At 35.5% G+C, this 27,416-nt stretch overlaps 3 protein-coding genes across 5 annotated transcripts; 1 reads left to right on the forward strand and 2 right to left on the reverse strand.

The window, feature by feature from the left end:
- On the reverse strand, window positions 1-956 carry LOC113696569 (uncharacterized). 2 transcript variants are annotated; one of them, XM_072072501.1, is made up of 3 exons: window positions 772-956; window positions 609-673; window positions 1-425 (listed from the first exon to the last, which is right to left on the reverse strand). In XM_072072501.1, exons 1-3 carry the CDS (start codon window positions 860-862, stop codon window positions 252-254), a joined length of 330 nt encoding a protein of 109 aa, XP_071928602.1. In that variant the 5' UTR covers window positions 863-956; the 3' UTR covers window positions 1-251. The 2 variants fall into 2 exon arrangements, with proteins under 2 accessions (XP_071928602.1, XP_027071771.1); XM_027215970.2 differs by having other exon boundaries at window positions 609-682.
- Window positions 957-4,461: 3,505 nt separating this feature from the next.
- LOC113705327 (uncharacterized) lies at window positions 4,462-7,799 on the reverse strand. Of its 2 annotated transcripts, none has more exons than XM_027227145.2 (5): window positions 7,695-7,799; window positions 7,280-7,447; window positions 6,782-7,038; window positions 5,684-6,135; window positions 4,462-4,910 (listed from the first exon to the last, which is right to left on the reverse strand). In XM_027227145.2, exons 2-5 carry the CDS (start codon window positions 7,405-7,407, stop codon window positions 4,638-4,640), a joined length of 1,110 nt encoding a protein of 369 aa, XP_027082946.1. In that variant the 5' UTR covers window positions 7,408-7,447; window positions 7,695-7,799; the 3' UTR covers window positions 4,462-4,637. The 2 variants fall into 2 exon arrangements, with proteins under 2 accessions (XP_027082946.1, XP_027082938.1); XM_027227137.2 differs by having other exon boundaries at window positions 7,280-7,442; window positions 7,695-7,780.
- An 8,565-nt stretch (window positions 7,800-16,364) lies between these two features.
- Window positions 16,365-25,595, forward strand: LOC113705348 (serine/threonine-protein kinase Nek5-like). The gene is made up of 14 exons (XM_027227172.2): window positions 16,365-17,128; window positions 17,241-17,307; window positions 17,564-17,629; window positions 17,723-17,769; window positions 17,869-17,914; window positions 18,120-18,200; window positions 18,286-18,328; window positions 18,426-18,475; window positions 18,849-18,930; window positions 19,674-19,723; window positions 22,220-22,293; window positions 22,877-22,928; window positions 23,010-23,654; window positions 23,728-25,595. The coding sequence occupies exons 1-14, from the start codon at window positions 17,031-17,033 to the stop codon at window positions 25,258-25,260; spliced, it is 2,934 nt and encodes a 977-aa protein (XP_027082973.1). The 5' UTR covers window positions 16,365-17,030; the 3' UTR covers window positions 25,261-25,595.
- Window positions 25,596-27,416: the final 1,821 nt, after the last annotated feature.

Genomic DNA, 27,416 nt, shown 5'->3' on the forward strand with positions numbered 1-27,416 from the left:
TTAGTTCAAGGGAATATAATGCGCCTTCTGCTTTGGATTAACAGTAAAATAGTGCACTGTATATAGAGCAAAAGATCATGCTACGACAGCATTACATTACCATTAGGAAACGATAGTAAGTATCTTACATGTTAACATCATACTAAGCAAGCCAAAAAACTTTATCGCACATTTTCTAGATTTATAGCAGGATCGGAGTAGCCAAAACTTAAGACAACTCTGTCTCAAAAGGGTGGGGATCCACAAAAGCACTATGGTGTCTTGGCGTTCTTGGGGCCGCCACCGTGGTGGTGCAAGGGGTCTGGACCCATCGGAGCCTCCCTCAACTCCCAACCAGCACCAACCTTCATCCCTTTGCCACCACTTGCCGATCCAGCCATGCCACTCTTGAAAACCATTTCATTGCCCTTCATCCCTTCAAGCAACTATACAAGTGTAAAACCAAAATTACTTGACATTTCAGTGCATCAAAATAAACCAAAGAAATGTTTAAAAAAAAAAAAAGAGTACCCTTTAAACATTTTTTTTCCTTTTTTTTTTTTCTTATAGGGAGATTTTCTGATTTTTCACTTAGTTATTGATGCATTTTGCTGCATATGAAAAATCACCTTTCTGGAATGCACTTCATGCAGAGTTGCTTTGACGTAGAAGCATCCACTGCCCATCTTGCAATCTGCCAAGGCTAAAATACATGTTAATAATCAATAACCAAACTCAAGTACCAAACTTTATCAATTAATCTCACATCTACAAACACGAAGACTCAAGTACCAGAAGCTTGGAGCTGCATGACAAAGAGGAAGCACAAGGCAGTGATGAAGAGCATGACAGCAGACTTGGAAACAATAGAAAGGAAGGCCATTTTGGTACAATACTTTTACTAGTGCATGCAAATGCAATCTCTCAGAAAGAAGGTAGAGGGAAAGGTGAGTGTGAAGCTTATGAAGCCAAAAATGGCCAATTTATAGAAGTCTTGGAAGGCTATCAAATGATTGCACGAGCAGCCAATTTTGGAGAGAGATTACACAACAATTTAACACACTAAAACTACGACAATCCATCTGCAAAGTAGTAGTAGACTAGTAGTAACTGAGATACGATACTCATCTCATCATCTTTATTACTGATGACAACTTGTGCAGGTGACCCTTGTCAACGGCCAGCTCATCAAACCAGTTTTCCTTGGGGACGGCGCAGCCTTCGACGATGTCACTCGCACATCAGAAAGTTAATTTACTGTCCTTGTTAGCAAAGCCTTTAGCAGTTGTTAGCAGCCCCCTTGGCAAACTAGTCTACTAGACTAGTATTTTCCACAACTACAAGTCCACAATTAGTAGTACATGCATCTATAGAGTTCTGGCAAATTAGTCTACTAGACAAGTACGTTCCACAACTACAAATCCACAAATTGTACATTCATCAATCGAGTTCTTGCAAATTTACCTGATTTACGTCTATTTAAATGGGTTTTTTTTTTTTTTTTTAACTTTTTTTTTTTTTTTTTTTAGGTGTGTCCCGCAGGGAGTGGACCCCGCAGACTATTCACCATCCTCAGCAACTTGCTGGCAGCAAGGTTCGAACCAGGGACCTGAGGCTCCATCTTCAGCAACCTCAACCACCAGATCAAGCCCCTGAGGGCCAAATGGGTTCAGTACCATATATGCAATATAATGTATTATATGTTGTTGCTCAAAAAAAAAAAAAAGGGTATTAGGTGTTGTTGTTAGTTAAGAGTTTGGCAAAAAGTATCTTTATTACTAGTTTTTACAAACCAAACATTATATAATAATAATTATTATTATGACGTTTTATTCTACTGATTGAAAATACTTTATCAATGTCATAGTATAGGTAACTGTCAAACGCTTTAAAAGAGAGAGAGAGTATGCTTTTCTCTTCTTCTTTTTTTTTTCCGTTTCTATACACAAATTAATTTTCATAAATTTAACCTCATATTTTATGTCTCTGTCCCCTCTCTTTTTTCAAGCCATATAGTATCGAAATTAGAATGTATAGGGAGGGATAGTTATTGTAACAAGTGCATAAATGTAAATGCTTGTTTGTTTAGGATGAATAATATGAATAAATTTGTTCTTAAATAGTTTGTGTATACTTACATTACATGCTTATTACTTGTTCATAGAAAAGTAAGTCCGACCAAATGCGCATCAAGAAAGGAAAAAAATAAGTCCAAATATAGATATTGCACATAGCTCAGAAAACAAAAACGATATATATATGCACACGCACACGCACACGCATACATACACCATGCATAAACTATTCAATTTTCCATGCAAATTTTAATTTAGAAAATAACCTAGTTTGTACTTTTTATAGAAAATGATATAATTTTAAACCGCTTCGAAGAATACGTGATGAGGGTTTTTACATTTAATAATTTTCTTGATTGAGGTCCCAAATAATCGTCAAGAATTTTGTGCTAAAATAGTTTAGGTATAATTGCTGGCTTATTATTTACTTGTCAAAAAATAGTAAATTCCGGATTCAAAAAAAAAAGAAAGAAAAAAAGACTAATCCATACGTGAAATAAGAGGAACAAAGCTAACTCCAAGATATGGCGAATAGCTCAAAAAAAAAAAAGAAAAAATTGATGTGAAACATAAACGATATTGTGTACGTTGTCTGGAATTATACAAACTGTATCCATGCAAAAATGTAATTGAAATTGCCTGCATTTCTTAGAAATCTGTCTAGTTCCTACTTTCTATAAAACAAACATTTTAATTCTAATTCATCTAGAGTTAAAGACTCAAAATAGATAGGAATTCTGCTCCAAATCCATGCAAAATCTCAGTGATGACACATGTGGGCTCTTTTTGTTTTCCCCTTTACATCTTTCTCCTCTGTCACTCTACAAATGTCTTCTGCACCATGGCTGAGTTGCAGCCCAACCGGTGCAGATTGTACGAATAAAAGTCTTTATAGAACTAGCAGTTACCGTTACTATAAAGTACTAAAATCTCAGTATATTCTTGAATCAGTACGGTGATACTTTGGGTGGTCACCTTTATTCTGGGACTATACCTTTTATGGTGTGGAATGACGACCATGCCCTTCTGATGAACCTGCTTCTTGAATCTTGATGATGCTGATTCTTGACAGCAGGATATAATACACAGAGATGCAGAGCAGCTAGCTAGCTTTAGACTATAGATAGAGTTAGCTATCTACTTGAGGAGATTCGATTTATATCATGATGCCTATTTGCAGTTACATGCACAGAGACACTAAAAAGAAATTTTGAGGTTAGTACAGCTGAGATTTGCAATGTGATAGTGGTCGAGAAGATGGTCGACAGCGTGCAGTCATCACTCATCAGTGATCAAAAAATGATGTCATTGGAAAAAAAAATTTCTTTTCTTCAAAAATTATTTCTACCCATGTTATTTTCTTTGTTTGATTTTGGATTCTTTTTTATGAAATAGAAGTTAATATTATTAATAAACTAGTTACAAACCAGCCAACACAATTTACTTGACAAAGATCGTTGCATTAATGGCAGATAATACATAAATATGACACAGTTTTAGCTCATATGAAAAATCATTAGATTTAACAGAGTTACAAAATAAGAAAGATTACACTGTAAATCACAAACCATCACCAATTGCACGAACGGTTCCATAAATATCTATACATGTCTATTTCTTTAGATTTATTATCCAACCGATTCAAATTCAAAGCTAATGTTGAAATCTGATGAAAAGATCCAAAAATTCCAAAATTAACATATAAACCAGAAAAAACTCATAGAAAAAAAAAGGATTTTTTGCAATTCATCTCCCTGATCTACTTTTGATTTGCAAATTAACTGTCAAAATTTAGTACCTTATGCTATCTAAGTGTAGCACTTTTAGTAGACGAAATTTGTTAATTACTGTTGAATGAAACAACCATACATAATACCATTATGCCTCGGAGCAATCTTTTGAAGTCCAATAGCTCTTGGCTCCCCGATCTACATCGATTGCCGATTTAGGTTCAAGAAAATGTAGAATAAAGATTTGTAATCAAAGTCATGTAAGTAATCAATGTACCACCTCATCATGCAGATGGTGTTGATCCAAATGGCAGACTTGGGAAACTACTGGGTAAATCATGTATAGCTTGTGGTATGTATTAGGACCAATTAATCATCAAATAATGACAGTTGATCATTCTTTGTTTAGTGGGTATAAATAAAAAGAATGACCAACCAAAAGAATTGGTAGATTGTCATTGGAAATAATGCACCAGGTGATATTGTTACATGGTATACCTAATATTTTTCTCATAGAATCCATTAAAAGTGGAATTGAGTTGATTAGTACAAAAGCATTTGCCTCATTAGGCTTTTGGATTGATGGTTCAATACCATTTAAGCTATTTTTACATACACCATGATGTCGGCAGATTATGACTTTCACAATCATAATAATAATGTAATATAGCTAAGAATATGTGAAAACTGATATCTCTAAAGAAATGAATCAATGATCATAACTCAGGAGTTGGAGTTATGCACGTTTGGATGAACAAATGAATTTTGGTGCAGATCATACAGGGCAAGAACAACTTGCAAATCAGATGATTTGTGGAAAGAATATGTATAAACAAGGCAATCAACCCCAAAACTAGTAGTGAACAATATGAGGGTTAAGGTCCATCGCCTTCCTTGTTTTCCCAACAAATAGATCCTTGGATTTGATCAAACCAGGAACAAGACCAATCAGTGTTGTGAAAGGAAATTGAGCCACTGCATCATGCCTTCCAAGTGAAACAATAACCTTGATTGAACGAGGCTTGTAAACGGCCATCTTGCTTTCCTTTTGTCCATCCATCAATATCTTTATGTTTTTTGCAGCAATCAAAGCATGCTTTTGAGCTAAATACCCTTGTTTAATTTCCTGGTTTACAAGTTCATCTTATGTTAGTACTGGAATTGATTTCTGATGATATATCAAAGCTGTTTTAAACTTTGAATCTACTATCAGCGGTCAGCACTAAAGAAATAGTATATAAAGTATGACATTGATGAAAGAGAGCCTTTGATCATGGCATGACAGAAGTTAATATTGCTAACAATCCTCCCATCCTGTGTTTCTATCCTCCTATTTATTGCTTGGATAATTAGCAGTTACCCAAGTTCCTCTTTCATTTTTCTTCATCCACTCTTAGTGTCAGTTGTTACAGAGAATCCCTGACAGAAAATTCTGAATATCAGAGGAAGTTCAATGCCATGAAATTGCATAAAGCGCAGTCCGAATTCCTCCTATTCCTTTAACCACAGATACCAAGTTAAATCTCAGAGGCTGCTCTGCATTTTCAGAACTACCCAATTTGATTAGGAATTCAGGCCCATCTTTTTACTAGGAAGGCAGAAATGCATAATCTGGTTCAAACAGCACAAGATACTTACACCAACTGGAACAAAACACGTAGTTCTACACTTATGATTTATTCATGAGAGTTGCAGATGAAACCTGTTACTGAATTTTGAAATTGACATAGTGACTATAAATGCACCAGAACATCCCTATCATATTTGCATTTGTCTAATTCGAGGTCCAACTTAAATGCCCAATTAAGTGAAAAGAAATAGCCATAGTTCCTTGATCAACCATGAAAATGCAAAGAGAAGAAGGAACAAAGAAAAGTTTATGTGCTACTTAGGACTCACCTTAATATCTGTGATGTCTCCAATTGCAAAGATATTCTTGTGACCCTTGATTCTCAAGTTCTCATCAACTTTCAATCTCCCAAAGCTATCCATGCCATCCTTCAAGATGGTTTCTTTTAGCCACGCTGAACCCACTGGTTTTCCAGTGCACAGAAAATGGCAATCTGCTTTAATTGTTTCACGAGATGAAGTTATGTAAGCGTTGCTTCCATCTGAACTTCTAACCAACTCAACAGATTGCTGCAATTTCACTTCTACGTTTTTGTTTTTCAACCAGCCTAAAGTCTTGTCAGAAGCTTTGGGTCCAATAAACTCTAGCAACCTAGGTCCATCATGCACCAAAACAACCTTCTTTTCTGGAAAATCAACAGCAATTTCTGCAGCAAGTTCAACTCCAGTAGGACCACCTCCGACAACCAAAATGGAACGAGCAGCTTTAATCTTTTCATTTTCTGCCACCAAGAGAAAATGCAATTTAAAACATGACATCAAGGATGTGATACTCTGTCGGATGTAAGATTTTCAAGGAAATTTTAATTTAAATTTAGCTGTAGTTATTGGACCAAAAACATCATGTTTGCTCTACAACCATCACAGATTTCTGATATCTCTCTGCTGCCATGGAGCAGGATCTAGCTTTTATCACCAGTGACTGGATGACTATGATTAAGCAAAAATAATATCCTAGTGAAAAATTAGGCCAACATCTAATTTAGTTGTGGAATCTAATTTTGTGCTTGAGTCATTATAAATCCAGAAAACAACAGATCAGAAAATCCTTACAACTCCAAGCATGCGTTTGCCCTGCAAAACTTTTTGTCAAGGTAAAATGAAACATAGCACGTTCACTCCTAGTTCACACACAAATGTCATCAATAGATAGTACAATTTGCTTGTCTGTACCTATACCATTTCTATGGACAGTATAATTTGCTTGTCTGTAGCTATACCATTTCTATAGAAGTTTAATCTGCGTGTCTGTTGTTCACTTGTAAATTTCAGCAATAGATAGTATAATTTGCTGGTCTGTAGCTATAGATAGTATGATTCACTTCTCTGCAGATAGCATAGATAGGAGCTACACCAACGCAGTAATACCTGCTTGATACTCGGTAAGTCTCTCATTTCTAATCTTGGGAAGGGGATCATCATGGCCAGTAGCAATGACCAGGTAATCGTAAGCAACAAGGCGACCCTCTGCAGTTAAGACATCAGAATTGGTAATATTGATGCCTTTGGATACTACAAGACGGCCATTAGTCAGGTAATCTTTATGGTTGATCACTGATCTCTCTGCAAATGAAGGCTCCACCATTCCTCTTAAGCTTGCCCATGGGATCTCAAAGTACTCTTTCCTGTTTATAATATCACAGAAGAGCAAGTTATATTGCAACTATTTTATCCTGAACAAGTAAGCGAAGCAGAATTTATCTCAAGCCACCAAATATTAACTGTGCAAGATGAAGAATAAAGGCAAAACAGACAAAAGTAGATATCAATAATGACTACTAAAGAAACTCATCATACGAGAGCCAATTGAAGTGTCCAAATTCCGGTAATGATCAGCAGAGGAAAAAAATCAGAATGAGAGCTTACTGATCAATGAGGGTGAGATCTGCAGTGAACTGAAGAGACTTAGCAATGAGGGAGCCAGCTACTCCACCTCCTATCACCACCACCCTCCTCCCTCCTCTTCCAATTCCCATGTCCCCTGCCTTCTCCATCCAACTCTTCCTCCAACAGTATCCCTCTTCCTTTTCTGTACTAATATCACAAAAACAACATGATGTTTATCTAGTAAACAAGATTTGCAATGAATGACAGAGAGAAGAAATTGGCCCCAGAAAGAGCTGATAAACGAGAAGAAACATTTGTGTGGCAAGGAAAGTGGTTGGTGTTTACTTGGTCGACTTGAAGAATTTTTTTAGATAAGACTTTTGATCAAGATTTCATTCAATAAAACTATAAATTGTGCCTTGAGAAATACTACTAAAGAAAGACATGTACCAACATGTTTGTCAACTAGTGAGAAGGATTCTAGGAATGTTCATCAGCTGGCGTCCCTTGAATCATGGGATTGAAGAACTTTCCCATTAAGCTTTATTTTTTCCTGCTTCTGTAGTTGACTTTTGCTTCTTGGGTTTAAACAAGTACTAGTTGATACTATACATTAATTTTTGTTCAAGTTGGCCATGACCGTGTCAAAAGAACTTCATGTGAAAATACTAGGTCAACCATCTTACTTGACTTGATAAGAACATTGATTGAAAGTCAAAAGCATCGAATTTGAGTTTTGCTAGAGTTAAAAAAAAAAAAAAAAGAAAAGTCGTCGGGTTAATGCTTACATAAAGGCCGGAAGTTAGAATGGAAAACCAATGCAAAAATAAAAAAGGTGATGTTTAAGTTGTTTGCAATTAAATCATGGAAAATGTTATTTGTATTTTATTTTTTGTAATTTGCACTTTCACTATTTGTTTTATCATATAATCTGATAAATGAAAATTATACGATTAAAATGATAGAAGGAGTGTGATTAAATTATACGAGAAAGGTTTTGAGGTTGTACAGATTGTTGCCTTTTTTTTTTTTTTTTTTTTTGCCCTTTTGGATTTCCCTTGGTAAAGTTCCCATAAGTTGTATTAAGTTAAAAAAAAAAATTCTATTAAGTTTTGGGCGGGCCCTTTATTAACCTCTTTTGAAGCCTTAGATGTCTTAACGGGGAGCGTTAAGGGAATTGGGTGGATCCCTTAAGCTGTGTTCTGTTTGCGCATGAGCCCATTTATCATTCTCCAAAATGCATCCCGCCCATTTTGCCAATTTGTGTTGGATAGGCATTATTTGCAAATAATTATGAGAAATGTTATTTGTACTCTCATTTTATTATTCACGCATCCACTATCATTTAAAAACTATATGATAGAACAAATGGTGGAAGTGCAAATAACGAAAAAGGGAATATAAATAACATTTTCCATAATTATTTGCTTGCATCATAAACATGTTTTTTAATCACTTTTTTATGTCATATATGTCAGACATATTTTTCAATCAACTTGTTTTATCTTTTCAGCTACCTTTTTTTATTTCATATATATCACATCATAGAATTATTACAGTAATTATTTCAAATAATAGTAAAGTTAGTAACTGCAACATTAACTACTAGGCAACTTTGAAATTCCTTATTTAACTCCCAGGTCTTGCTCTTTCTCCTTTCTAAAGTTTAGAGTCTCCATCACAGAACAACACAAAATAATATGTTTGTGAAATTGCCACTTACAAAATACCATGTCAAAGTGAAGGAGATTGATCGACAATTTGCAAGCCCATTAACGCCATGATGACAAAGTTACCAGCCTTGTTGGACAAAGCCAAGTTAGAAGTGGGCTTGCTTGTAAGCTAGCTTTGGTGTTTGTGTTGCCCAGAAGCCTATCCAGATCTTTAACTTTTGGACTTAAACCATTTAAATATTGGGCTTTGGATTGTCAGGTTTTTGGCTTAGTTAGGCATATATCGTGTTTGGATAGAAAATTATTTAAAAAATTATTTGAAATAATACTGTAATACTTTTTATAATGTGATATGTGAGATAAATGGTAGTTGAAAATAGAAAAATTATGTTTGAAAAATATATTCATGATATAAGCAAAAAAATTTTAAAAATAAGATGATATCCAAACAAACCCCTGTGGTTGTTTGGCTAAGAATTTATTTGCCTTTTAATCCATCTTAATTTATTTGTCCATGCATGAGGAAGAAAAAACAAAAGAAGTGTCATTAATACATAGATTCAACATTTAGGCAATTACAAGGAAAAGCTAAAGGGAAATGTGAAAGAAAAAAACCCTTTATCACATTAAAATACAGCTTCAAGGTGAAGACTTTTCAGGTAGAAAATCATAGGTTATAATGAAATTTCACTTTATTTTCTTCATTATTTTGAAGGTGGGGGGCTGCGTGGACCTAATAGGTGAGCATATCAATTTCAGAGCCTTCAAGAGATTTGAAAAACACCTAATTCTTGAACTTACAGCAACAAATTATGGTATGAAATGGTCCACTAGGCCACCCATAATTATGAATGGTATCTTGGCTCTGATTAGAAATCCATAAGTCCAATGATTATAATTTATAACCAAGAGAACAAATATAAGGAGGCATAGAAACATTAAACTCTAAACGGTCATGTTAGTAATTTTAAAATTTGCAGTTCGACTCTCAAACTCTTTCTTTTTTTCTTGTGGTTGAAAGTTTTTCCCGAATAATCATATTTTGTGACTTTTTATGCTCATTGCTGGTCCTACATGGTGTTAGCCAGGTTACAATTGATATTGAGATCAATTTAAGCCTTGGTGAAATTGCATGTCTATTCATTTTTATGATAAAAACTCGTCAAAAAGTGTTTGATAATTTTTTAATGCTTTTCTGTTACTTTTTTGTTTGAAGTATTATTTAATCAAATTTTTTAATATAGAAAAGTTATTTTGCCACTAAAACTTTTTACCCCCCACCCCTCCACCCCACCCCACAAAAACAACTTTTTTTCAAAACATACATATAAATTTCCAGAATTGTTATAGTAAGCAATAATGATGATCTTGAACAGTGCTATTTTAAGAATGAAGCCAATAAACTAAACATTCACAGTCACATGTACTCTTGTACTTTGAGATAAATGCATGTGGCCATCTTCAAGCAAAAACGAAGAGAAGAAACAAGAAAATTCCAAGAAAGTCGATCATGCGGCTTTAACTTTATTCAATAACCTAAGCTGGCAGGTAAAGGACCACTCGGTTTTTTTTTTACTATCAAACAAGATTTTGTGCCATGAAATAAATCGAACATGTTCGGACCCAAAATAATATTCATAAATAAAGCAAAAGATTATGTCCTCAGGAGGGTGGACTACCTGTAAAAATCTTCTAAAAGAGGGAGTCTGAAAATCTATTTTGTGGCAACAATTTGACATTTTCTCATGAGTCATGACTGGTAATTACAATTTCTTGAAACCTTTTCAGCAGGAAGAACTGCACTATACCTCATGGTATAATTACAGACCAAATGTATGACAAGAGAAAGTGAAGGTGCTGATCAGATTTAGGGCAAAAACCCTATACAGATTAGGAGAAAGAGAAGGCAATGGATAACTGATTTTCATATTAATCCTGTAGAATTTACACACTTCTTCCAGTTAAATTCCCATTAGAATTTGTGGATGGAAATGTATCCCACGAAAAATGTGGTCGATGGCCATAATAGACTAGTAATAATGTTGCAATGTTTGCCTTGATGCATAGAAAGCGTAGTGAAGCTCATTACAGAACTGCAGATGATCTTTAAAAGGTTAAAAAAAAAAAGAAGAAAGAACTGCAGATGAGAAAAAAAAATTATAAAGACCTGTGAAATAAACCAAACTTGAGAAATTTGTTACAGTTTCATACTTGGTTTATCTAATGATGACTCCTGTGTGCAAATGATCTTTCATGATAGACTATATACTGTGTACCATCCATTTTGTCAAAAGTTACGTTTATAAAGATTTTCTGTTTCATGCATACATGTTACGTTAATAATCTTCTGGTTACTTTCTCAATGTCAAGGTGTTAAGAAGTCATGATTTTAATAGGACAGTTAACGAAACCATGATTAAGCAATATCGTTTTCTTAATAATATGGTTAACCCCCACCTAATGATACTCCATTATTGGGGGGTTACTAACTCTAGCTAGCATCATAATCAGAATCAAGAACATTCAAAATGAAGAAAAGTGGTCCATAGAGGTAGGGTAAACCAAAAGGTGATTTCCCATTTTACCTCATTAGCAAGTGTGATAGACAAGTGGAAAGAAAGTGAATATTGATTTTTTTTTGGGTGACAAGACAAAGATTAAAATCAATGGTGGAATCAATGCCAAAAGTAAACCAATAAACTTGATTCCCAAAATATTAATTTATCATGTGATTAAAGATTAAACTATATCAATTACATGTTCATCCAACATATATGGTACTTACTTGATACTCCCATGCAGTGCTTATATATAGCTCAACATTAATTACATGACCAGCTAGGCAGCAGTCCATGTAACCCATCTTTTATAGTAGTACTTTTCTACAATTTTGGCTTCGCATAAAGTACTCAAAATCTCAGTTGCAATTGTGGTCTTGAAGCTAACAGGGACACTAGTACAAACCCATGTAGATGTTTATATTTGTTGTGTAGAATCTTCATGTGAGCATGAGAATAAAGAATTCAGAATGAGAATTACAGCCTATTACTGAGACAAAAATACAGTAATTTATCGGCCTTTTGGAGCTTGGAATTTAGAGGCAAATGAGAATCCCCGGACCTCCCTCCCCCATGCAGTCGGCTCTATCAAACAAAAACAGACAATTTGCAGTGGCAATTTAACATCTGCCATTGTCAAATGACAATTTTACTACTAATAGCAGCATGAACAATTTTTTGTCAATTAAAGTTTACGCCAGTGTGAGGAGAATTGACATGCATTCTTGTCCTTTTTTTGACATGTCTAAATCTAACGTGATTAGTATATTGAGATTTGAGGGTTATTGCAGATTTTCTTTTGATACCTAATTTTTTTAAAAAAAAAAAAAGAAAAGAAAAAAGAGAGAGAGAGGAAAGAATAGACAGTGGTGTGAATAAAGTAACGTTTTGTACTCATGAACTGATGTAGCAAATTTCGTGTAATTTTCTTTAACATTTTGCACTCATGAACTTGTGTAGTTCCATAAGAAATACTTAATAGTCCTTGATGGCTTTGAAGTTTCAATACATGAAAACTTTTTTGTTCTGAAAAAATTAGTTACTTGTAATATCATGTCATACCACTGCACTGCACTTTTGACACTTATCTGTCATATTAGTATACAGCAATTGAGTTTTTGAGTAGCATATTTCAAGAACCGGTAAGGTACTGCAAACAAAACATCTCTTACAAAGGTAGGCTTATAAGTATTAAGAAGACCTTTTTAAAAAAAAAAAAAAAAAAAGAAACCCAACACTTTTCTTTAATCATTATTATTATCATTTGATCCTCAATTTTCAATTGCAAGTTTTGTCATGTGACACATGAAAACACCTAGGGAATATCAGCCATGTTAAAGGGGTCAATGTTGTAACTTTGTAAGTACCCCTCCAAGAGCACCTTCCATCCTATGTAATATTATTGTAATTGAGGGGACTTGAATGGCGTTCCCGCCACTGGCCATTTGGTCTAGTGGTCATCACCATTAAAGGTGATGCTGGAGGTCAGGGGTTCAATCACTGCCTCCCACAAATTTGTCACAATTTGTGACGGTTTTAATTGACCTTCATCGATGGAGTCTGTACTCACATCGAACCCCTTCCCCTTAGACTAGGCTAGATTAGGTTATAGGACATCTATCGTTTCGACAAAAAAAAAAAAAGAATGGCGTTCCCTTTAATTTATGTGTTGGCAATTTTATCATGTCTTCTTTTGTTTCAGGATGCTTCTTTGCCCCTCCTTTGACGTCTCCTTAGTATTATGATTTCTTTTATCATGACTTAGTACCTTTGCTTAGGACAACAAGATTGGGACTTGGGAACTATTTTGCTTGCTATCAATCCTCTGGCTTCCTAAAGTAGGGCAATTCTATGGTCCCTTTAGCAGCTCACTCGCACCAAAGAAAATCTTCCTAAGCTTTAGAAACTCAATGAACATTGGGTAGAATATTCATTCAAGATTATTTTCAGGTGATGTAGATGGTATAACATCAAGAATTACTTCCTCATGTATGTTCATTTTCACTTCAAATTTTACAATCACAAAATGAAAAGCTTTATTTAATCGTCCTCTCTTTAATTTACTCACAGACACCATTGTCGTCATTATTTCATGACAAAGAAAGGACCACCATTTTTGGTAGGGGTGGTGTGCCTTAAATCCCCTTTATGGGTTTTGGGAATAAATGTCTGCATGGTACCACACTATCTCTGGCAAGGGGTGAAATATTTCTGTGGGTTTGAAAAAATTGCAATACTTTTTTTAATAACTTTTATATCATATAAAAAAATACCAGCAAAGGTACAATAAAAATTTTCAAAAACACTTCAAAAATAATCATCCAAACCGAAGTAACGTTTTGAGGTCACGAGAAAACCGCTCGCTCTTTTGTTTTTTTTTTCCCCAGTGAAGTGTGAAATGTGAAGAGATAATTAGCAACTCCGTTTTTTAAAATTGAATTGGATTGATTACTTTTATACAAAATAATCTTAAAAAACTACTACTATTCCCAATTAAATATATCAAAACACATATTTCTTTTAAATTTGTAGTTGCATCAAGGCCACTCAATGGGCAGGTGCATGGGCGCAGTGCTAGCCGGGGAGCATAATGCATGCAAGCACATGGTAATCAAAATTATATGCACCCCTAATTAGATCCCTACCCCCATTAATACACCCTACTACGATCCTTCGTACATCACAAAATCTAATCATTGAGAAATTGTACTGGATTAGGTAGCTAAAATATTTTGGTCAAAACAAAAAAAAATTCTGTGAAATTGGTGGTTGGGATTAAAGTTAGTAGGACCCATATTTTGTGGTCAACGGTGATGATGAAGCTGCATCTCACCATCATGAGTTGTTAAGGGGTCATCTCTATTTGATGGCTATGCGCTAGCGCGTAGAGTATTTAATTTTGGCTGAAAAACCAGCTGGGTGTGTCGGCGGAAGTGTGTCGGCGGAAGGTAAGCAGTCCCATGAGCTCGGCTTCATTCTTCAATGACGTTATGGATAATTTCAGAAACCTCTCCCAATATTTTTGATAATTTTAATTAGCATTCTTAAACTGAGAAAAAATTACTTATCTCCCATATTTTCAACTTTTTGTAACAATGTAAATCCATTTTTAAATATATTGTTAAAAAAAAAACTCCTTTTTGGATAGAGAATATATTTTCATTCTAATATTCCACTTTTCTTGTGTACCTTTTTTTTTTTCATAAAAAATCTCGTTAATCTCTTAAACTTTTAAAAACTTGGCCGATTTGGTTTTGTAGTTGAAAATTATAGGATGTTAACAGTATTGAAGGACCTTTTAATAGTTTTCATGTCATCAGTCGGTACAATAAACATAAACTTTAGAAATTCACAAACACTTTTCAGCAAAAGAATAATTTCTTTTTGGTCTTTAAAAGCATCTTAAATGAGTTTCTAAAAATAATATTAAACGTGCTTTTTTTTTCTAGTTTTCATAAATTCTAACAATTTGAAAAACTTCCTAAGTTGATTGCAAATGCTTTGTAGTAAATTAATAATATTTTTTGGCTTGAAAACACCTTGAATACTCTCTTAAAAATAAATTATTTATACCTTAAACCCTGGTGTTATATTATGTCCCACTAAAATTGCACATTCACATAATTTGTCTATTGATTTCAAGCTTTTCTTAACATATTTTTAATTTTGAAAAAAAAATGACAACAAAAGGTACTTTTGGAATGACAACATCTTCTCTATCCAAAAATGAGTTTTTTTAATAATATATTTTGAAATGGGTCGATAATGTTACAAAAGTCAAAAGTAAGGGAGGCAAGTGATATTTTTCAAATTTCAGTTTTACTAAGTGAAATTAATTAAAACCTCAAGGGAGGTTTCTAAAATTATCCCATGAAGTTAAGTTTCTAATTTCATCATCAATTCTTGATAATTGTATACGTGGCACTATAAATTTTGGTCAAATGACGGAAAAGTAGAATTAAGACAATACAAAATGGACTTAAATAATTCTCTGCCTTGACCTCAATTCTCCAAGAATATGTTTCCAAGAATTTGTGAAATCTGCTCCACAGTTGTTAGACTAAAGTTAGACTTCGGTTAAATGAAATGGCTCATTTGTAATAATGGATGAGTCAAAGGAGTCATGAATGAATCAAATGTTCAATAGAAATTGTTGAAAGTCAAGTAGTAAAACTAATTGACTCATTTTCATTAGCAAAAGGTCGTAACTTAGGTGGTGTTTGAACTATATATAGTTTTCTACTAAAAAAAATTTTTAGACTTTTCGTGAATATATTTCTTAATCAAAATTTTATTTTACATACATTAAATTGTTACAATATACTTTTTTCTTCAAAAACTCCAAAAATAGCAATTCAAATGAGTCTCACGCAGTAAAATTGCCGTCGTAAATTTGTGAACCCCCTAATATTAATAATCGAATAGACTATGCAAAACTGTAATTGACATTTCAAAACCGGATGAAATAAATCTACACTTCTCTATTTTGAATTTTGCACATTGAATGCAGTATTGACTTGTACCATAATATTAAATCTTATATAAAACATGAATTTAGAATAAAGAGGTGCAGATATAACTCTTCACATCCGAAACGTATATGTGATGCACAGGCTGATATCATGCATCAGTTACATGACATCTTTTTGTAGTACGGATGTTTATATTCTATAACTTGATTTAGGAACGCTATAGATATAATTAAAAAAGAGCAATTTTTACCCTAACATGTTCAAAGTCTAAAAATTAGTTGAATAACATGTTCCAAATCGGGTTAATTATTAATCTTCCTTCGTAGACAAGATTAATGCTCCTACCTACAACCATTTCTAGCTAAGGGATGCTTCTCCTCAAGAATATACCTTTCCCTCCTAGGAAAATAGTAACAGCAGTGTAGTACACTACTATTAAATAGCTGCAGTTACTGCACAGAAATCAGAAAGGCAAGGAAGGAAGAGAAGAAGACAATGGGAGTGAGTGAGAGACAGAATTTGGTTGGAAGTTGTAACTAAACCTACCTCTCTTGCTATCTCTCCCCAACCATGATTAGCCACTAAACCATATTATTATTAATTTACTTTTTCTCTTTACACAACTTCCCAAATTTAAAAAATTAGTGCTTTCTTTTTTCCAATTAAAATAGTGCCAATGATGTCCTGTCTCACTTGCACTTTCACAAAAAATTTGGAAAGAGAACACCTGTAGGAACTGTTTGTTTAGATCAGAAAAACAGACCTTAAACAGCCAACAACAGCCCAAGAAGGAGAGAAACGAGCGCTTCACGTACACAGACAGACACTAGTTTGTATAGCATTCATAGAAGTGAAAAGCCCAGAAAGCATTTTCGGTGTTGAGTAGATAATCAGGCTTGGTAATGCATTTTCCCAGGTGGGTTCTTTTGGTTTGTTTGAATTTGATGTTGAAATGGGTCAAAGACGGTGGAAAAGATCCAAGGATTTTATCTTTTTGTAGTGTTTATTGGGTTTCTTGAGTGTGTAAATTTGGGGTGTTTTTAGTTGGAGAAAGATTGTTTTTTGAGTGGATTTGGGAGGTTTGAGAATGGAGTCAAGAATGGATCAGTATGAGATCATGGAGCAGATTGGCAGAGGGGCTTTTGGAGCAGCCATTTTAGTCAATCATAAGCTGGAGAGAAAGAGGTAGGTGCAATGTGGTTGTTGTCAATTTATTTCTATATATTCTGTAATGTAGATTGATTTTTGGAGTATCTGTTCAGAATCTTTTGTTGGATTGTGTCGATATTCATTTTAGGTATGTATTGAAGAAGATTCGATTAGCTCGACAAACTGAGCGTTGCAGAAGATCTGCTCATCAAGAGGTACACTTCTTGGGTGTGAGGGGGGAGGGGGGGGGGGGTGTGAAGAGAAATGAAAATGATTGAATTTTTTTTTTTTTGGCGAAACAATTGATTATTGCAATTTGGTTGAATTTGGAACGCTCTTCGCGTATTTATTTCCCGTTTGCTCCAAACTTTTAAGTTTTGCGCCCTCTCTAGTTGCGTGTATCTGCTGGTTAATATGTGGTTAAGGTGAGGTGAAATTGATAATCGACATTTTGCCAATTTGGACATGCAGATGGCTTTAATTTCTAGAATTCAGCACCCATATATTGTTGAATTCAAGGAGGCATGGGTGGAGAAGGTGAGATGAATCATAAAATCTATACTTGGTCATTGGTTATTGTTGCTAGTACTTTATCAGCTGTTTTTGATGCAATGTTTGTTCATAATGTAGGGTTGTTATGTTTGCATAGTTACTGGCTACTGTGAAGGTGGTGACATGTAAGTTTTATACTGAAAATGAATCCTATATCGGTTTTAGTGTTCACGTCATTTCTGATATTGACAGTTAAATTCTCTTTATGCATACCTCTTTATCAGGGCTGAACTCATGAAGAAATCAAATGGGCAATACTTCCCGGAAGAGGTATTCCTTTCACTTTTTTAGTTGGGAAAATGATTTTTGTTGAATCACAACACATAAAGGGGTGGTGCTGTTATTGAGTTATGTGCAACATATTTCAATATTCTTTAAGAAGATAAGTTTTAACTTAGAATTTCAGTAACTTTGAGATATGCTTGGTAATTATATCTATGTTATCTGACTACTTCTGACAATGTGGATCATGCAGAAACTATTGAAGTGGTTTACTCAACTACTGTTGGCAGTGGAATATCTGCACTCCAACTTTGTTCTGCATCGAGACCTTAAAGTATATACCCCAGTACCAGTTGAAATTTTGGGCTTTTAGGAATTTATGTTGAGATTATGACTTATTTCTGCACCTCTTCTTGCAGTGCTCTAACATTTTTCTCACAAAAGATCAAGATGTTCGTCTTGGTGAGTTCAGCTTTGTCAATTGAATATTGAATGACATGCTCAATTTGTATAAACCTTTATACTGATTTTTATATTGGAAACTGTCATTCTTGTCCAGGGGATTTTGGACTTGCTAAAACTTTGAAGGCTGATGACTTGGCTTCTTCAGTATGTATCTCTCTTTGTATCTATTGATTGTGTTTTTAGGAATCAACCTTTTTTTACTATCATGTTTAGGATACCTGCTATAATTTGAAGAGACAAATAATGCACTTTTCTACAAGGATTTTCCTTTCAAGAGAAATGATCTAAGTATCGTTTTACTTTAGTTGTCTTACAATGAGTTCTTGGTTAAACTTAAATGACTTATGAGCATGTAGCAGGGATTTGGTTAGAGAATTTCAGCCTTGGCTCATTGTGGCTAATCTGAATTCATCTGGCACTTTCTAATGAATTAAGCTATAACTGCTATATTTCAACTGCTTTCTCTGTGATTAAGTGTCAAAGATGTTTTACCAATTGCATGTTTCTTTCTACCCAGGTAGTTGGGACTCCCAATTACATGTGCCCTGAACTTCTTGCTGATATTCCATATGGTTTCAAATCCGATATTTGGTCGCTAGGTTGGTACATAATTTTGCTCTATCTTTCTCCTTGCAATGTAGCATTTGTATTTAACTCAATGCAAAAAGCTATGTATTTCTTCCTGTGACTTGTTATTAGATGCAATTATCATCAAAAAATTCTGACACTAGTGGCGTTATTAGTACTGCTCTTTTTATTGGTGACTTGATTGGTAATCAAGCACTAGAGTCGAAGAAATGAAGCATATACTTTCTCCTTGCCATTTGAGTTTCACTTTCTATGTATATTATGAAAAGCATATTATCACATATAGAGATGTGCATGGTTATAGATTTTCCAAATTTGCTTTACTTCCCAATGGAGTGGATTGAATTAGACAGAACTAGTCAAGTTAATTTTTTGGTTTACTTTTGAGTAAGTCTTAGCATTTTCGCTAGTTCTTTAAGGTATTCAGTCGAGGAGATGGTTATTCACTTGAGGCAAAAAGAAAAATATCTAAGGCTTTTATATTTATTTTATTTTTACATAGTTTGAGTTATTCTGGAAAGAAATAGTAACATCTTTTGTTGGATTCACAATATGTGTACCCGAGTTTTGAAGTTTTACTTGGTTCTGAGTTTTTCAATTAGTATTTGGCTAACTTTTGTCAACTCTGAACATTTACTTTGTTAAGTAGCTGTCATCAGACTCGACATCTAGCATGTACTTCTTGTTATCTCTTTCTACAAAATTTTTTCCTCTCTTTTTAGTCTTGAAATTGTTATTGTTCTTTTTGGAACAGGTTGTTGTATGTATGAAATGGCTGCTCACCGGCCTGCATTTAAAGCTTTTGTAAGACATCCAGCCTTCTTTTACTGATAATCCTCTTTATTTATTTTTTTATTTTTTTAAAAGCATTTCTTTTTGCAGTTCAATCCTGCCATTGATCAATCTACTGCGAATTACAGTTGGATCATAATAGCGACTAATTATGAATTAATAGTTCTGAATCTTATTGGATGATGGAGGGATGGAATAGAAAATTCTACTAGTAGAAACATTTGATCTTGCATAAAACCAATGATATACAGCTTTTCTTAGGTGTCCATGCAGCATAAAACGTTAGTTTCTTAGGGCTTGTTTTGTTTACAATCAGGTGAACTGGTTTTTGGATCCTATAGTGCTTAATCAATATTAAGGTGATAAGTACTCCATATTAATGGCATAATCCTGCATCTGCCGTCTTATGTAACTCTAAAAGCTTGAATCTTCTTTCCTGAATAGATTTCTGACCTCCATTTCCAAAATAATCTTTCTGTTCATTGCTATCTTTATTGCTTCCTCTGATTGTTGCTGCCACTTTCCTTCCCATTCTCATTTCCACAACCTTCCTGCCGACTCTTCTGGTCTTCTACTATTCCACTGCTTCAACCCTCTCCAGTTGCCACTCTTAGTTTGACCATTCTCTGCCTTCTCACCACTCCCAAGAAGATTCTCTTCACATCTGCCAGCTGTGATCAATGGAGCTACCCAATGTTGCAGGGGATGATTACTACCTGTGGAACTGGTTTCAACTTCAATAACTCTCACATTAAGCCAGTAGGATCAACTTGTGAAGACTTAAACCTGCTGTAGGTTATTTCTGCCATAGCATCTGTTACTTTGAAGTCCCAATTCAGTTAGATTTCTTAAAATAGTCAGAAGTTGTTCCATGGAATCAGAATCCTGATGTAGATGGGTCGCAACGTCTTGAATCCTCTGACCAGATGGAAGCTCCATATTACCATAGTAAAGCTGTAGTAACTCTTATCTTATCCTGAATTTGTGATTTGATGGTATTGAAACAAAGGTGCCCCAGCCTTTTGGTCATGTTCTCCTCATTTAAACTGCGAAGGTGACCACCCACCCTGAATACGATAAGAACAATGAGCTGAAGATATGCAACCCCAAATATGGTTAAAATGTCCTGAGCCATTTCGTATAAAAAGTTCAAGAACCTAGGGTCCATATCATGATCAATCAAAAATGCTTCCTTCCAGACAGCTTAACTCCATCAAGCCTGTAGAAGTAGTAGTGAAGAAGTAGACTAGAAATCACCTTTTTTGGTTGTTGACCAAGGAAAAGCATGGGACTTGTTGGGCTAGGCGCTCTTTTTCTTATCTTATGATATTTTGAAATAGGTTCTCAAAAGCCCGATTCCGATGGTTATGGTTACAGCAACAGTTAACCTTCTGGGTCTTGACTAGGAAACTGGCTCCGCGAAGATGCTTCTTTGGTGTTCTTCCAGCAGATGAAAATAAGAACCAACTAGCCAACCAGAAAAAATGGCTTCCGTATGTGCAGTGAGCAGGACATTTTTTGTTTTAAACAGGTGCAGGTCTGTCTTTATACCAATGTAGAGGTTTGTATGAAGTCTTATGCACCACAAAGACTTAAGCTTCTGCAGATGTAGTGGATTTCTGTTTTCTTCTTCACTGGAAAAAAAATTGTTGAAACTTTATTGCTGTTGCCATGGCATGAAGGTTGTGCAGGATAGGAAATGGTGGTCTGATGTTGCGAATGTCCTTTGTAGCGTAACCAGACATTAGCGATATTGGGTAGATCTTTGTCAATTTGGTGCCAACCACACGATTATTTGAAAGTTGGACATTACCTCATTCTATTGTACAAAGCTTGGGGAGGTCATACTAAACTGAGACACTTTGGTGACTTCCTTTAGTTCCTCATTGATGTATTTGTCACTCTCTGTTATCCAATCCTGTCAATAAAATGAGCTTCTTGTTTGATAATAGCCCTAGAACTATTATCCAATTAATTCAATTGAAACCTTTTCAGCGGTTATGGTATTGGCTGGTTCATGTGAAACTTTGCAGACCAGAGTTTTTCTCATTGAAAGTTGCCATATCCTTTTGTACTTGGACTGTGCTAATTGACTGCTACATGAAACTTCAACTGTTCATTTGCTATTTATTGTAATCTTATCAACCATTTCTCTGTTTGATGAGGTCATCAACGATTCCTTTGCCCAGATGTTTTAAGCTGTTAACACTCCTTATAGGATCAGCCTAAATTTAAATTTCATTGTATCATTTTCTTCTTAATTTATGAGACTTTTGGAAGATAAAGGATGTACTTTTAAAAGAGGACTTTTGCTGTCTGCATTTTGTTCTTTCTTCTTGTCTTTTAAGTAAGTAAACTGGCCTTTTTGTGCTGCTTTCCTACTGGACATAACTTAAGAATTAATAGACTCGACGTTAGCGCAAAAAATTGCAATTTCCTCATTTTAATGCTTTTTCTGCGTGCATGGATTCCTTGTTGATCTTTTTCTGGCATGATGCTGTGTTTCAGGACATGGCTGGATTGATTAGTAAGATCAACAGATCATCAATAGGTCCTTTGCCTTCTTGTTACTCTCCTTCCTTGTAAGTTGGCTTCTGCTGTTTACTCAAATATCAATATTGTTGTGAACATCTTAAAACCCATACTCCTTTATGAATCACTTAGTCATTTATCTATATTGGAATCCCCTCAGCATATGTGGGCAATGTGACCGAGCAGTCATGCAGTCACTTATGTATAGTTGCATACATTTTTCATATTCATTGATATTTGTTACACTTTGTTTGCTTTTATGAGCAAGTATTTGCACTTCCAGGTCCCTGGGTGGTTTTCCTAGGAAGCTATTACATTCATTGTCTAGTATATTGTTTGTGGATGCAAGTTGATGTTTGTTCATAATTGCTCATACTCTTGATGTAAATAAATTCCTGAACAGCCCGTGATGTCTGAACAGCATCACAGTTTGTTTTTGTCTGAACAGTATGAACTGGAAAGAGCTTTTCTATGTCACAGTTCTCTGAAGATGAGATGATATTTTGATCTTCTCAGCTTCCCTGAAAATTTTATCTCAATCTTATTTTTATTTGGTGTATTATGTTGCATTGTGTTGCAATACTTGCTCATGCCTTGTTTCACAGAGAATAACATTTCCTGTTTCCTTCTCAGGAAAACACTTATCAAGGGCATGCTAAGAAAGAATCCTGAACATCGGCCAAGTGTAATCTTCTATAGAAGACAATTTTGATATGCAGTTTTCATCAGGATGTAATAACAACTACATGATCACAATATTTTGCAGGCATCTGAAATCCTAAAGCACCCTTATCTACAGGCATATGTTGACCAATATCGCGTATCCTTCACACATGCTCCTGCCAACCATCCTGAGAAACTTCTGACCACTCGAGATTCTCGGAAGAATATGGCTGAAAGCCAAAGTAGTAACAGCTCATGCAGTGATAGAGATAGTTTGCTGTCAACTGAAAGAAATGTTCAGGCCGTGGTGTACAACTGTGAAAAAGGAACCAGTGATGCAGACTTGGCTTCTGTTGATGATGATTCTTCTTCTGGGCTGCTTCATCCAGGTGATGAACCACATGGATCCGACATATGCACCACGAATGTTGAGGATGCTGAGATGATTAAACCCTTCCCTGATGAGCAGAGATGTAATTCTGAAGTCAAGCAGCCAAGGATGATAAGAAACATCATGATGGCTCTTAAAGAAGGAAAAGCCAGAGAAAACAGTTCTCCCATGAGGAACCGAACAAAGGTTGGTGGCATATGTACACAGAAAACTAATATTGAAGCACCTCCCAAAATCCCCAGACCTAGTTCAGTTACACCAGGTTTAAAAGGAAACACAGATATGCCATCTCCTGTCACAGCCAAGGCCGGCTCTGAATCTGTCAAACGGCCTGCGATGCAATCTTTGAAGCATCAGGTACTAGCTGTATCTTGCATTACAATTGGTATCAGCATACCTTGTTATTCGTATTAATGGCATTTCTCTGCAGTTACCTGTTTCTGATTCCACCCCTAAGACTAGACCAAGACATGAGGTGATCCCTCCTCTTCCTGTAAAGAATATTCCTGAAGATGGATTTCCTCTGAGGCCAAGACAAAAAACTCCTCCAAATCTAGTGAGACGGTCATCATGCCCTGGAAGGATGAAAAATGTTGGACTTGATGCTCCTGTTCCTGCAAGTAATAAGATTGTTCCATCTGAGACTGCTGAAGATCCCGAGAGGAGTCCTGATTCAGGGCCTAATGGCTGCATGACACGTGTTTCTAGGGGAACTTTGCAGCAAACTCACAAGGCATCTAAAGGAGCTCCTACGGAGAGCAGCAATTCTGCATCCTCTTCTGTGTCAATCCAAGCATTCGAGATTTGTGATGATGCAACAACTCCATTCATTAATTTAGCAGCGCAGATATTTTGGAATCAGGAGCACACGACTGAGACTGGAAGTTTAGAATCACGGCCAAGCTGTTCAGTCGGTTCCTCGTACTCTGACATGCCTGAAAATTCTTCTAGAGAGAATCATGGGTTTGAAAACAAACCTGTAGCGTGCTTAGTAGAAACACCAAAGCAGCATGTCAGACACAAATCTGAAGCGTGCTTAGTGGAAACACCAAAGGAGCATGTCGGACATCAAAGCATGGATAAGGCTGCTAATAACAGCAAACTGATTTCAACTGGAGATTTGGAGATTCCGTTTCGGCATTCTGAAGAGCTGCTTCCTTCTAAAGATGAAGCCTCAGTTAAGAGGTCAAGTGATAGGCCTGATGTTTCAACTCCAGCAATCCACCCATCTGCATCCAGTGGTGATGACAAGTTCATGGTAAAGGAACTCCAACTTTCAGTACCTGAGAGCACTACTCTTGGTATCTATCCTGTGCCATCCAGCCAAAAAAATTTGCTGTCAGATATGGGAACGATTCAGCAAAATGTCATTATCGAAAAACCAACTGGTAATCATCTTCCACCAGCTTTCGATGATGTGATTCACGTCATTCGGCATAGCAGCTTCCGAGTTGGAAGTGATCAACCAGTGATTGATACAGTGGATAGAAACTTAGATGTGGGGAAGCTAATAAATGTGGTGACAGATGATGTTGATATTAAAAACCTAGCCACTACACCAAAATCTCCTGGTTGCTCTGAGACTCTGAGTTTAAAATCAAACCTCTCAGATTATGCAAACGCTAAAGAAGTGGACGTGAAAGCTCCGACCAATCACTTCACTCCAGCTCCAAAGTTAGATTCTTCAGAACCAGCAATAATGAATTCTCCTGTAGCACAGGAGGAAGCCCCAACAACACCAGCAAAGGAAACTTTGGATGTCAAATCTTTCCGGCAGAGGGCAGAGGCACTAGAAGGGCTCCTAGAATTGTCTGCAGATTTGCTTCAGCATAATAGACTAGAAGAGCTTGCTGTTGTTCTAAAACCTTTCGGAAAAGATAAGGTTTCTCCAAGGGAGACAGCAATCTGGTTAGCTAAGAGTCTCAAAGGGATGATGCTTGAAGACTCAGGACGGATGTCATGAACAATCAGCCAAAACCCTGCTGGTAGGAGCCTTTTTTTTTAATTCCTTGCATGTTCATCGGGCTCCAAAGATTTGGCATTCTCCAAGTTCCACTAAAAGTTTTCTACATAGATTTAATACATGTTTTCATCTTCTTTTTACTTGGAATTCTTTCAGTGCAATATTTTGTACATAGTGGCAACAATATAAACCCAATAATTTTTTGTTCCAGAAAATTGTAAGGATATCTTTTGGAACATCATATTGTTATCCTGTTAGCGAGATTAGAAGTACTGTTCCTTCTTGTATCACCCGAAGGGATATTCTCAGAAGAAATCTTGAGAATGCTTTGTGCAGATGTACTGTTACATCCATTCTCATTTGCACGCGCAGGCTAATATCTCCCTCCATTTGCTTTCAGCTAAATCTGGGCAAATCTTTTCCTTGAGCAGACTTCCATGTTGTTGCATTGTTTTAGAGGTTACTGTGTTGGTTGGTACCGTACATCAACCAATGCAGTTGAGAAGACAAAATTTGCCTTCTCGGACAATTTACAAATGTCATTCATCAGATATACAATTTGAAATGTCAAAAAAAATGTTTGAATGGATCAGGATCATTAAATACACAACTTTTTGAAAATCAAGAATATTGTCCGGACTAATCTCAGGATCATTAAAACATGAAGGGTTCTTGAACATTCCAGCTCGAAGTTTTACACTTTTTAACCAAGTTTCACCTGCTTAGACCCTTTAGTGCCAAAATTCCATGTTTGAGAACATATATATTACTTCCAAGTTAAGTTCAAACCTAGGCCTCCATTCTCTGCATGCCACGATATTCTGGAAAAAGTTTCAAATTTGCACGTGTTTGAGTGTTGACCTCGTGCTTTCCTAATTGACGACTGAACGAGGGGAAGTATTGATCTTTGGACACTTGAGAAAGAGTACAAGGCGCGTCTGCAAGCATCCGCGTATGTCCTTTGCGGCTCTGGTGATTGACTCCATAGTCCACGGACCGTGGAATCCAGGAAAGGTCAATCGCCCACAAAGACTGCTGCAAGTTGTCACCAAACCAATCTGCAGTGTGGTAGATGAAAGGCTTTGGATTTTTTTTTTTTTTTTTTTAAGTACACAATTGGTATACAACGTGTAACACTGAATTTATATAGTTAATCATCAAATCTATCTACCGTGTGTGGTTGATGAAAGTTGTGAGTTTTTTGTTACACAAGTAGTATATATATATATTTTTTGGTAGTACAAAGGCTGCATTATTGTTCATTTAGTTTAAGGTAATCGTGCTCTATTTTTTGTTAATTGCACTTTCACTGTTTGTTTTATCAAATAGTTTAATAAATAAAAATCATATGATAAAAATGATAATAGGAGTGTGACTAACAAAAAGAGAAGCGTCATTATACATTTCTCTAGTTTAAAACACTCGTGTTACTTGTTCAATACAATGTATAACACCAAATTTGATATTAATTGTTCAATAAATTATGAACGATACGAATCGTGTATGACATTTTAAATATATGATCATTCATCATAAATAACTTGTTACAATTTGTGAAAGTGATGTAATAATCATGTATTGATCACCCGTACATGTTAATTTTGTTAAAATTATATACCATAATTTTACAATTGAATTTTTGTATTGGCCGCCAATCGATCTTACAACTATTATTGTCTCATTTTCATGATTTTTTGTTGTAATTAGAAGTTTAAATGGCTCGATTCTGACTAATAATACAAATCAGAGCATGTCCCAAAATCATAGATTATTTATAAGAATTCTTATGAATCGGTAGGCAATTCGAACACACCCGAGTGTTTGTTGCCCACACGACCCATTCCCCTGACGCCGGGACCCTCGGATGAAGTTCCCACCGTAACGTTGTGCAGATGCGGTGCCTGAAATGGGATGTGACGTGGAATATGACGTCAAGGGCAACAGCGGCCTTTTAACCCGCGTAATTGAGAAAAGGGTCAAAACTAAGTCAATTAATATAAGAATGAAAAAAGTTGGATTGATTCATTTGGCCTTTTCGTTAATTTTAAAAAAATGCAGAATATAGATTGCTGAATTTTCTTGGAGTCCTAATTAATTTTAGGTTGTCTTTTTTCTCTTTCCCAAGTAAACCTACTAATAAAACCATGTTCCATAAT

Source organism: Coffea arabica, chromosome 1e, assembly GCF_036785885.1.
Source record: "Coffea arabica cultivar ET-39 chromosome 1e, Coffea Arabica ET-39 HiFi, whole genome shotgun sequence".
In the NCBI taxonomy this organism is placed as follows: Eukaryota; Viridiplantae; Streptophyta; class Magnoliopsida; order Gentianales; family Rubiaceae; genus Coffea; species Coffea arabica.

Excerpts from the sequence above, each read along its gene's own strand:
- LOC113696569 (XM_027215970.2), bottom strand. The coding sequence starts at position 862 with ATGGCCTTCCTTTCTATTGTTTCCAAGTCTGCTGTCATGCTCTTCATC. Across the intron at positions 683-771 it reads CATGCAGCTCCAAGCTTCTG|CCTTGGCAGATTGCAAGATG; the intron begins GTACTTGAGTCT and ends CATGTATTTTAG. Across the intron at positions 426-608 it reads ATGAAGTGCATTCCAGAAAG|TTGCTTGAAGGGATGAAGGG; the intron begins GTGATTTTTCAT and ends ACACTTGTATAG.
- LOC113705327 (XM_027227145.2), bottom strand. The coding sequence starts at position 7,407 with ATGGAGAAGGCAGGGGACATGGGAATTGGAAGAGGAGGGAGGAGGGTG. Across the intron at positions 6,136-6,781 it reads ACTTACCGAGTATCAAGCAG|AAAATGAAAAGATTAAAGCT; the intron begins GTATTACTGCGT and ends TCTTGGTGGCAG. Across the intron at positions 4,911-5,683 it reads GAGACATCACAGATATTAAG|GAAATTAAACAAGGGTATTT; the intron begins GTGAGTCCTAAG and ends CTTGTAAACCAG.
- LOC113705348 (XM_027227172.2), top strand. The coding sequence starts at position 17,031 with ATGGAGTCAAGAATGGATCAGTATGAGATCATGGAGCAGATTGGCAGA. Across the intron at positions 18,201-18,285 it reads TTCTGCATCGAGACCTTAAA|TGCTCTAACATTTTTCTCAC; the intron begins GTATATACCCCA and ends CTCTTCTTGCAG. Across the intron at positions 18,476-18,848 it reads CTGATGACTTGGCTTCTTCA|GTAGTTGGGACTCCCAATTA; the intron begins GTATGTATCTCT and ends CTTTCTACCCAG.